This window comes from Myotis daubentonii, chromosome 9 (assembly GCF_963259705.1).
Source record: "Myotis daubentonii chromosome 9, mMyoDau2.1, whole genome shotgun sequence".
NCBI lineage: Eukaryota > Metazoa > Chordata > Mammalia > Chiroptera > Vespertilionidae > Myotis > Myotis daubentonii.
The window spans coordinates 44,173,942-44,186,261 of NC_081848.1; the positions used below are offsets into that span (position 1 = coordinate 44,173,942).

Consider the following 12,320-nt stretch of genomic DNA (forward strand, 5'->3'; position numbering starts at 1 on the left):
AGGAAAAATCTGCCTGTGCGAATCCTCCCTGCCCTGCCGGCACTTCCTATGCCTCAGCTACCTGGGCTGAAAATGTTTCAAGCATGCAAACATTTTCTCATGGTGACTCCCTATTTTCATTCTTCACCTTATATTCACTGCTTAATCTGAGTTCAAGAATCATCTTGTTACTGCCTTCCCAGACACACACAATGGTTTCTTCTCTGCATTGATAACCACCTGTTTTGTAGGAAAGAACATACAATGATATTTGTACTTTAATTGCTTAGAAACATGTGTATCTTTTAATGAGAATGTCACTCATTGAGGGCAGAGCACATATCTTTCTCACCAATGCTTGTGTCTTATTATTTGTATGTTCAAAGAAGATGGAAGTGAGGAATATGTCGAAATTTCATGGTGTCTTCACAAAGAATATTCCAGGAAAATCTGCATTTTCCTCCGTCTCTGTGAGTAAGAAGTGATGTCTCTGGTTGTCTTCCCAGGTGTGACTGCCTCAAACCACACTGGTGTGAGCCACACAGTCTTCTACTTGCTGGGCATCCCTGGCCTTGAGGACCAGCACGTGTGGATTTCCATCCCCTCCTTCGTTTCCTATGTCATTGCCTTGCTGGGGAACAGTCTGCTCGTCTTCCTTATCCTCACCAAGCCCAGCCTCCATGAACCCATGTACCTGTTCCTCTGCATGCTGGCTGGAGCAGACGTTGTCCTCTCCACGTGCACAGTGCCTCAGGCCTTGGCCATCTTCTGGTTCCATGCTGGGGAGATCTCCCTGGATCGCTGCATCGCTCAACTCTTCTTCATCCACTGCACTTACATCTCTGAGTCAGGGATCCTGCTGGTAATGGCATTTGACCGCTACATTGCCATATGCTACCCGCTGAGATACACAGCTATCCTTACACATGCGCTGATTGGGAAAATTGGTCTGACTATCTTTCTGAGAAGTTTTGGTACCATATTTCCCATAATATTTCTTCTGAAAAGACTGACTTTTTGCAAAAGTAACATTCTTCCACACACTGTTTGTGAGCACATGGGGTTGGCCAAATTTTCCTGTGATGACATACGAGTAAACATCTGGTATGGACTTTTTCTTCTTATATCAACAATTGCTTTAGATGTTTTTCTAATCATTGTTTCATATATGCGTATTCTCCATGCTGCCTTTCGCATCCCTTCCCGAGATGCTCGCCACAAAGCGCTCAACACCTGTGGCTCCCACGTCTGTGTCATTATCCTCTTTTATGGGCCTGGGATCTTCTCAGTTCTCACTCAGAGCTTTGGGCGCCACATTTCACCCCATATCCACATCCTGCTGGCCAATGTCTGCATTCTGGCTCCTCCTATGCTGAATCCCATCATTTATGGAATTAAGACCAAACAGATCCGGGACCAGGTGACTCATCTTATTTTCAAAACAGATATGACTTTGGGAATGGAAACCAGACTAGTTTTCTCAACATTTCTAGTCATACATTGAGGTAAGATTTAGAAGCTTCTAGTAGGTTGGGGACAGCTGAGACTACATATCTATGTAATCTATAGACTACCTCACTGAGTATATGTTTCTGGAGCAAGCCCACAGGGGAGCTTGGGACATGCTTTTCAAAGTCTCTGATCAATACTAAGAGATCAATTTTTTTGTGGCTCAGTAAGCTTTCTCACTCATAGTCTGATAAGTAAACCACTCCTAGTCTATAGCCTTAGATAGGTATTTGGAAAGAGATGAATTGTTGTAAATTACTGGACTATTTTTTATTGGTTTGTTTTATGCCTTGCTGTGGTGAAATAGTTCCCATTTGTCTTATCTACATTGGGTTGTTACTCTAAATATTATTACCTTTGCCATCTCTATCATAAAGTTTTATTCTTTACAGGATCACCTCCATCTGTATACATTCCATTATTTGTCCTGAAATTTTTTTTAATTAAATCTTTATTATTCAGATTATTACATTTGTTCCTCTTTTTTCCCCCCCATATCTCCCCTCCTCCCAGTTCCCACCCCACCATCCGCCCTTACTCCCCACCCACTGTCCTCATCCATAGGTGCACGATTTTTGTCCAGTCTCTTCCCGAATCTCCCACACCCCTTTCCCCCCCAAGAATAGTCAGTCCATTCCCTTTCTATGTCCCTGATTCTATTATAATCAACAGTTCATTCTGTTCATCAGATTATTTATTCACTTGATTCTTAGATTCACTTGTTGATAGATGCATATTTGTTGTTCATAATTTGTATCTTTACCTTTTTCTTCCTCTTCCTCTTCTTAAAGGATACCTTTCAGCATTTCATATAATACTGGTTTGGTGGTGATGAACTCCTTTAGCTTTTCCTTATCTGTGAAGCTCTTTATCTGACCTTCAATTCTGAATGATAGCTTTGCTGGATAAAGTAATCTTGGTTGTAGGTTCTTGGTATTCATCACTTTGAATATTTCTTGCCACTCCCTTCTGGCCTGCAAAGTTTCTGTTGAGAAATCAGCTGACAGTCATATGGGTATTCCCTTGTAGGTAACTGGGTTTCTTTCTCTTGCTGCTTTTAAGATTCTCTCTTTGTCTTTTGCTCTTGGCATTTTAATTATGATGTGTCTTGGTGTGGTCCTCTTTGGATTCCTTTTGTTTGGGGTTCTCCGCGCTTCTTGGACCTGTAAGTCCATTTCTTTCACCAGGTGGGGGAAGTTTTCTGTCATTATTTCTTCAAATAGGTTTTCAATATCTTGGTCTCTCTCATCTTCTGGCACCCCTATAATTCTGATGTTGGTACACTTGAAGCTGTCCCAGAGGCTCCTTACACTATCCTCGCATTTTTGGATTCTTTTTTCATTTTGCTTTTCCCGTTGGGTGTTTTTTGCTTCCTCGCATTTCAAATCATTGACTTTATTCTTGCGCTTCTCTGGTCTGCTGTTGGGAGTCTGTATATTATTCGTTATTTCAGTCCGTGTATGCTTAATTTGTAGTTGGTTCCCCAATATAAGATCGAGGGTCTCATTAGTTTTCTTGTAGATCTCATTAAGTTTATCGGCGGCTTCTAAACAGTTCTTGAGAGACCTTAAAAGTGTGGTTCTGAACTCTATATCTTCCATTGACAATTTTGTCCTGTTTCTTTGTCTCCGCATTTTGTTATGCTTCCTTGGTGCACCCCCTAGTGGTCTTTGTTCGCAGTCTTATAGTTAAACCTTGATTGTTGTAGCTAATCCCAGGGAGGGTTTGACCTCCAGGCCAAGTGGCTATGAGAATCAGCTGTGTCAGCAGTGAGAGAACTTCTGTCCTCTAGGGAGGTGCTAATCTAGCCTTTGCCTGAGGCTATCCGGCAAATGCCTCTGTGCAGGGCTCGGGTGGGTGGGGCGGGTCTCACAGGATCAACAGGGTGGGCCGGAGAGAGCAGTTATGGCGGCTCTCAGTCCTGTCCCCAGGGGTTCTGCCTCTCTGAGTCCCAGCACCCGCTGCAAAGCTCGGAGAGAAAGCTGCACTCGCTCTGACCGAAGCCAGACAGTCCCGCTTCTCCCGTTTGAGTCTGGGTCCCTAAAGACTCGGCTGTATCTGGAGCTCAGAGTCTGGGACTCCCTCCCAATTGAAAACAACAACCGCGCCCTCCGCCGCCAGCCTGCTCCGCGCACTCCGCACCTCAGAATTTGACTTCAGCACTGTGCCTCCTCTGAGCGTCCGTATGTGTTTCTCTTTCCTCCTAGTTGTAGGACTTCCACTCAGCCAGCATTCCTGTGGTTCTGGGTGATGTCCCTTCCGTCTTTTAGTTTTACTTTTGAAGTAGTTGTTCAAAGCAGCAAACTCCGGAGTTAACCTATGCCGCCATCTTATCTTGGTTCTCTCTCTGCCCTTGTCCTGAAATTTAAAGAAAGGAAGAGAGGGAAGCAGGCACAAACCTCTGGCACCCCCATTCTCCTATAGCCTTTCCTTTGCTTTTCTGTTTCTTCTTCCTTTTTTTCTTTCTTCCTCTTCCTCTTCATCCTTTCCTCCTCTACCTCCTACTCCATCACATCTTCCTCTTTCTAGTCTTCTTTCTCACTCTCCATCACAGTAAAAGACTTTGAAAGAGTTGTCTACACATTCAGGAATCAATATCTTTCTCTATTTTTCTTCCTCTCACACCAGTCAGACAGTTTTCCTATGCCATGGCACGGCCTGTCGCAGTAACCTCCACATTACTGAATCCAATGGTCAATACTCAATCTACATCGTTCATGACACATCAGCACCGTCTGACACAGTGAAACATTCTCTCATTCTAGAAACTCCTCATTCATTCCATCTTAGTGTATTAGACATAAAATGTGTACAAAATCCCAGTTTTCATCACAGAGATATTCCCAGCTAATATAATTTTATAGAAGGTCACAATATATTTTCTACTATGTATGTGTGTGCAGGTAAACAAAAACTTTTAGTGCGCCAATATTCCACCTACTCTTCTTAAATGCACCTTTCTCAATTAGCAAAGTAACGTGGACATAATCCCATGCCAAAACTATATATCTCTGTAGGCATTTTTATCACCTCTCTATTTTACTTGTATAAGAATATGCTACATATCAATTATCCAAGTATACTCTTTTTTTAAAATCCAAGTATACTCTTAAAATGCATTTATTTATCCTGTGTCATTGTAATTATTTATTCACTGTTCATTTCTCAATTGAGAACAAGCTTGGCATTCTATATTTTTCTTCTCTAGTGTCTATTATGTCATCTGAAAGGGTAGGCACTAAATCAAGATGTTTAAAATACATTTTTTTTGTAAACTGTAAAACTATGAAATTTTCACTTGAAATAAATTGGAGATAATAAGATGCATAAAGAAGTCACATTTATCACTTCTGTTAGTGTGATTTATCTTTTGTTTAAAAATTTGTTTACGTCTGAAATTTTTACGTATTTTTTCACATAGATTACATTTATAATCTATGCAAAATCTATTTGTATTTTTAAAATATCAAACTATTTTTTCACATAGATTTATATATTTAGCATAAGTATTTATTATATTTTTAATGCATTTTTAGCTGGCTATAAAATATACTTGTTTATGGATGTAATTTGCATGTAATTTACCTAAACCATTTCATCATTATTATTATTTTTATTTTTTAATATATATTTATTATTGATTTCAGAGAGGAAGGGAGAGAGATGGAAACATCAATGAGAATCATTGATTGGCTGCCTCCTACACACCCCCTACTAGGGGGATCAAACCCAGGCAATGTGCCCTTGGTTGGAATGGAACCTGGGTCCCTTTAGGCCACAGGCTGACACTCTATTCGCTAAGCCAAACTGGCGAGGGCCATTTCATTATTATTAACATGCAGTATATTTCACATTTTTCATTTGTTTAAGAACATAATGTTTATTAAAACATTTTCTCATTTTTCCTGTCCATGAATTTTAGTTATACACAAGTCCTTAAATAGTATGTTGACAAACTTATTTTTCTTTGTTTCCTTTGTGTTCCTCAGAAGTGTTTCAAAATCAAACAAGAATTATTTTATTGTAAAATTTTGCTTCTACTTAATTGAGCACCTGAATAATTACAGGCCATATTTCAAAAATATTTGTTGTTTGTTTCAGCAGAAATACAAAATAAAGAAGCATTTTAATGACCACTAGTCATGCCCATTAATACAATATTTTGTAATCACAAAATGTCTGTCATTTAAGCTTATTTCCACATAACTGCTTCAGCTCCGTGGCTGCTGGCTGCCATCTTGGTTGGGTTAATTTGCATATAGTCACTCTGATTGGCTGGTGGGCGTGGCTTAAGGCATAGCGAAGGTATGGTCAATTTGCATGTTTGTATTTTATTAGATTAGATTTACATCTAAATAATTGACAGTGTAAAAATTGTATGAACATAACCAATAATACCATTTACTATATTTTGTGTTCTTGTGGTTTACTATAGGGAAGATTCTTGAAAACTTTTATTGCATCTATGTGATTGGTCCATGTCAGGTTGAATGTGTTTTTTATGTGCAAAAATTTTTCAAATGTACCTCTCAGGATAATTTGTGTTTTCCAAAAATTGACTGGAATCTAATAATGTAATATTACATATAGAAAGCCTTAAAGACTCCACCAAAAAAGTATTAGAACTAATCGACAAATTCAGTAAAATTACAGGATAGAAAATTAATATACAAAAATCTGTTGTTTTATAAACTAATAACAAAATATCAGAAAGAGAAATTAAGAAAACAATCTCATTTACAAATGCATCAAGAAGAATAAAATATGCAGCAATACATTTAGCCAAGCAGGTAAAAGACCCGTACCCTGAACTACAAGACATCGGTAAAAGAAATTGAAGAAGCCATAAATAAATAAAAAACTATAATGTACTCACGGGTTGGAAAAATTAATATTGTTAAAATGTTTATGCTACCCAAAGGGATCTACAGATTCAATGCAATTCCTATAAAATTCCAATGGCTTTTTTCATAGAAATAGAAAAACAATCCTAAGATGAGTATGAAATCACAAAAGCCAAAGCAATCTTGAGAAAAAAGAACTGGGAGGCGTCGGGCTCCTTGCTTTCAAACTATACTACAAAGCTCTAGTGATCAAAAAGTATTTTCCTGACATGAAAACAGAAACATAGATCAATGAAAAGTTCATTCAGGTCAATTAATTTGCGCCAAAGGAGCCAATAATATAAAATGGAGAAAGGACAGTTTGTTCAATAAGTGGTTTTGGGAAAACCACAGTCACGCAAATGGATCAAACTGTACCACCATACACAAATATTGACTAAAAATGGATTAAAGAATTGGACATAAGACTTGATACCATAACATTTCTAGAAGAAAACTTATGCAGTAAGATTCTTGACATAGGTCTTGGCAATAAATTTTGAATCTGACTCCAAAAGCAAAGGTAAGAAAAGCAAAAAATAAACAACTAGAACTACACCAAACTAAAAAGCTTCTGTACAGGAAAGGAAACCATAAAAAAGAAAAGAAAAGGCAACCTACTAAGTGAGAGAAAATATTTGCAAATCAGGTGTCTGATAAGGGGTTAATGTTTAAAAAAATATAAAGAACTCATACAATGCAAGAGTAAGACACTCCTTCCTCCACTGCAAACAATTCCATTAAAAAATAGGCAGAGGATCTGAATAGACATTTTCCCAAAGAAGATATGCATATAGCCAATAGGTACATGAAAAAGTGCTCAACATCACTAATCATCAGGGAAATGCAAATGGAAACCACAATATGACGTCACCTCACTTCTGTTAGAATGGCTATTATCAAAAGCCAAGAAATAACAAGTATTGAAAAGGATGTGGAGAAAAGTGAATCTTTGTGCACTGTTGATGGGAATGTTAGTGGGTCCAGTCTCTATGGAAAATGGTTTGAAGGTTCCTCAAAAAATTAAAAATAGAGCTACAGTATGATTGTGTAATTCCACTTCTGGGTATATATGTGAAGAAAACAAAAACAATAATTCAAATAGATATCTGCACCTCCATCTTCATTGCAGCATTATTTACAATAGGAAACCTATGGAAATAACCTACATGTCCATCAATGAATAAATGGATAAAGAAAATATGATATATGTATATATATGAAATAAATAATGTATATATGAATTAAACCTTGTGACATGAATGGACTTTGAGGGCATTATGCTAAGTGAAATAAATCAGAGAAAAACAAATACCTTATGATCTCACTTATATGTGGAATCTAAAATCTGCTCTCTGCCGCCCCCCACCCCCCAGCCCCATAAAAACGAGCTCATAGGTAAAGAGAACTGATTAGAGGTTGCCACAGGTCGGGGGGGGGTGAGAGGAGTGGGTGAAATGGGTGAAGAGTATCAAAAGGTACAAACTTCTAGTTATAAAATAAATGTCATGTGATATAATTATACCATGGTTAATAATACTGCATTGCATATTTGAAAGTTGCTAAGAGGGTAGATCTTAAAACTTCATTACAAGAAATAAACTTTTTATATCTATGAATAATGTCAAAAGCTTGCTAGACTTACTGTGGTTATCATTTAAAAATGTATAAATATGGAACCAGTATGTTGTGCATCTGAAACTAATATAATGAAAAGATATTTTGAAAATCACAATTTACACCTGGCTGGTGTCACTCAGTGGTTGAGTATTGACCTATGAACCAAGAGGTCACAGTTCGATTTCTGGTCAGGGCACATACCCTGGTTGCAGGTTTGATCACCATTGTGGGTGTGCAGGAGGCAATCAATCAGTGATTCTCTCTCATCATTGATGTTTCTATCTCTCTCTCCCTCTCCTTCCCTCTCTTAAAGCAATAAAAATATATTAAAAAAACAAAAGCCACAATTTACTTCTATATTCTCCTCCCCAAATCTCTTAACTTCAGTATAATAATGGACACTAGACAAATATCAATTGAGGGACATATTATACTGATTAAAACTGTAAGATCCTCAAAAACAAGGAAAATCTGAGGAATGGTTATAGCCAAGCATCCCAAAGAGAGTGACTACTAAATATAATGTGGTATCTTGAAGGGATCCTGGAATAGCAAGTGGACATCAGGTAAAATTTCAGGAAGTCTGGATGATAGTTAATATAATGTATTAGTACTAGTTTATTAATTGTAGCAAGTGTATTATACTAAGGTGACATGTTAACTGCGTTGGTGGTAGCTGTGTACTATGCATTTTTTCTTTAAAGCTGTTCTAAAAAGTAAATTTATAAACAATTTTATTTTATTTTATTTATTTATTTTTAAAATATATTTTATTGGTTTTTTACAGAGAGGAAGGGAGAAGGATAGAGAGTCAGAAACATCGATGAGAGAGAAACATCGGTCAGCTGCCTCCTGCACACTCCCCACTGGGTATGTGCCCGCAACCCAGGTACATGCCCTTGACCAGAATCGAATCTGGGACCCTTGAGTCCGCAGGCTGACGCTCTATCCACTGAGCCAAACCAGTTAGGGCATAAAAAACAATTTTATATTGATTTTCAATTTATATGTTTGATTCATGATGAGATCAATAATCCTCATAAAATTCACAATAGAACCACTATAGGTCCAGCTATTCCCAATTCTGGGTATATATCCAAAGAACTATAGTCAGGCTAAGAGATATTTGCCCTTCAATGAATTTTGTAGGAAATTGAATAATACAACTCAATTCTTATTAATGCTTCTTTTTTCTTTTAAATATATTTTATTGATTTCTCACAGAGAGGAAAGGAGAGGGTTAGAGAGTTAGAAACATCAATCAGCTGCCTCCTGCACACTCCCCACTGGGTATGTGCCTGCAACCAAGGTACATGCCCTTGACCAGAATCGAACCTGGGACCCTTGAGTCCACAGGCCGACGCTCTATCCACTGAGCCAAACCGGTTAGGGCAATGCTTCTTTTTCAATTGAAATACTCTGATGGGACAGTTTGTTCTAATACTATGTTATAAAGCAGTGATTTTCAACTTTTTCATCTCATGGCACACATAAAGTAATTACTAAAATTCTGCAGCACACCAAAAATATATATATTTTGCTGATCTGACAAAAAATAGGTATCATTTTGATGTACTTGCACCGGACAGCTATTGTGTTGGCTGTTGTCATTTCTTAATTTGACAGTCTAAGGGAAAAGAGGTCAGTGCCCTGGACTAAATAGTCAGGTATTGCCCGTTTTAAAATTCTGTTAATATAGTTCAATAATCCCCTCTGCTGACACATTCGCAGTGCCCCCAATTTGAAGCAAATCAACAGTAACAATTGTCAAATCCATGGAATAAGAAGTTGAAATTCATAGTTACCATAATGTGAACTAGTGTGAGGAGACAAATCTCAAAAATTGGGATTTAAGAATTTTCTAATAAGAGTCTACTGGTCACATGAAAGTTATGGCTGTTAATTTAAACTTATTGAAACTGAGAAGAGAGAGGTGTATTTAACTTTACAAGAAAGTGCAATGTATTTCTGAGCATTTATTGGTCATTTTGGAATAATTGATCTTAGAATTTCTAGGAAATATAAAATTTAGCAAATATCACCTACTTGACTATAAAGTATTATACAAAGCGGAATTGTGTCTTGAGACGGTCACAATAGCTTCTCACAAGTCTGATTACTTCTGAATTCTGTACATGCTGCTGTCTTAATAGATACTCATTTGGACTCCTTAAACATTGAGTGTGAGATGCACAAATGTGCTAATTCTATCCACAAACACATGCATGAATAATAAAGTGCATTAATTTTATAGAATTATTTAACTAATAAAAGTAAGATTTTTAGGAGAGCATGAAGACTGGATGATAAAAATTTTTCTGTATGTATTTATATTAAGAAATACCCCTTTTTTCATAAAGGTGGGATTACTTTGTTTTTCCTGTCTTTATTATCTGATTTTTAAACAATAAGGTACATGATTACCTTTATAATCAGAATATAAAGTTATTTCCAAGTTGAAAAAAATTTCACACCATACATTCAGGATAAGTAAAATCTAAATTAAATAGTTACAAAAGAATATAAAGAAAACAGAATTTTTTTCCCAGCCACCATAAATGTAGAGTTTTGGTGGCCAAGTACTAAACCGAATGATACACTAAGCAGGCAAATGAAATGAAAATATGTCACAAATGTCAAGAGTGATTTCTTCTATATATTGTGCACAAATATTTATGTACCCTTAGGAAATAATTAAAACTCCTTATTGCCCTGGATGGTGTTGCTAAATGGTTTGATCGTCGGCCTGTGCACGGAAGTGTTGCAGGTTCAGTTCACAGTCAAGTGCACATACCTGGATTATGGTTTCGCTTTCTGCCCACTGGTGGGATGCGTGAGGGTGGCAGCCAGTAGATGTGTCTCTCTCACATCCATTTTTTTCTCTCCCTCTCTCCCTTTCGCTCTCTCTGAAAGCAATAGAAAAAAATATCCTCAGGTGAAGATTAACAAAAATCACACCAAAAACAAAAACAAAAAACACCCTCATTATTTATGAATACGAATCTTATGACCACTCCAGGGATGAATATAACTGCAACATCATCCTTTACATGAAAAATTGAAAATTATTTTTACATATTTCTTGCATGGATTAATATTAGAGATTGGCGCCGAAACCGGTTTGGCTCAGTGGATAGAGCGTCGGCCTGCGGACTGAAAGGTCCCAGGTTCGATTCCGGTCAAAGGCATGTACCTGGGTTGTGGGCATATCCCCAGTAGGAGATGTGCAGGAGGCAGCTGATCGATGTTTCTCTCTCATCGATGTTTCTAACTCTCTATCTCTCTCCCTTCCTCTCTGTAAAAAATCAAAAAAAAAATATTAGAGATTGGAAATAACTTTAATATTGATTTAGGTATTAAAACAGGCTTGCAGAAAAGCTGGTTTAGATGGGAGAGATTGTCTTATAGTAAAAACCATCATAAATGTGAACACTTGGTGTGGGATGGATTTCAGACATGTGAGGAGGAGAAGGAGATAAAATAGGAGAAGCTCTAGGGAGGGGGGAAATAGAGCTGAGAATAAGGCCATTTGGGAAGAGGATGAGGCTGTTGGAGACAGCTGTGCCCCTGGGGTCCTGATGTAAGTGCTTCCTTCAAGGGCTCTCATGAAAGAGAATAAATAGCTCAACTGCCTGGTCCCCAACAAACTGAATTCCATCTCCAATCTCACGTCTGTTCCTGAAGACTCAGTAAAAGCTGGTGAGTGAAATAGACATCTATGGGTGGAGTGGTTTCAGGATCAGGGTAAGGACTGAGCTGGCCAAGCCATACAGGTCAGAGGGAGGTTATTGATATATATGGATGCAGAAATATAAAGATGAGTGGCATCTTTCTGGTTGGTTACAGCATAAGTGGAGGGTAAGATGTGGGAAGGGAGGTTGAGAGTACAAGTATATGGGTAGCTGAGGTTAATGAAGTTTGGCAAATAAAGAGAAGTAGTCCTATATAATGAAAGGCTAATATGCAAATTGTCCCCTTGGGCAGGAGTTTGACTGGGCGGGAGTTAGACCTGACTGTGCAGCTTCCAACTGGCCAGATCAGAGCCCTGATCAGCCTTCCCGACCTCCCACAGCCCCTCCCCTCGCCAGCCAGGCCAAGGGACCCCACCTGTGCACGAATTTGTGCACCAGGACTCTAGTCCAATATATGACAAGTGTCCTAATAATGAAATGACATGAGAAAACAGAAAAGATATTGACTTAGACTGCAGACCCCTCTTGGAAAATATGAGAAGAGCCCTGAGAATGACAAGGATCTGTGCTGGCCTTCCCAAAGCAGGACTTGGGGAGTGAACCAGGACACCTTGGGCTGTTGTGAAAGGGGAATAGG

General features: G+C 38.1%; 1 protein-coding gene across 1 annotated transcript; it reads left to right on the top strand.

The window, feature by feature from the left end:
• The first annotated feature begins 463 nt into the window (after positions 1–463).
• Positions 464–1,483, top strand: LOC132241854 (olfactory receptor 52B4-like). The gene has a single exon (XM_059710819.1). The coding sequence runs from the start codon at positions 464–466 to the stop codon at positions 1,481–1,483; it is 1,020 nt and encodes a 339-aa protein (XP_059566802.1).
• Positions 1,484–12,320: the final 10,837 nt, after the last annotated feature.

Excerpts from the sequence above, each read along its gene's own strand:
- LOC132241854 (XM_059710819.1), top strand. The coding sequence starts at position 464 with ATGTCTCTGGTTGTCTTCCCAGGTGTGACTGCCTCAAACCACACTGGT.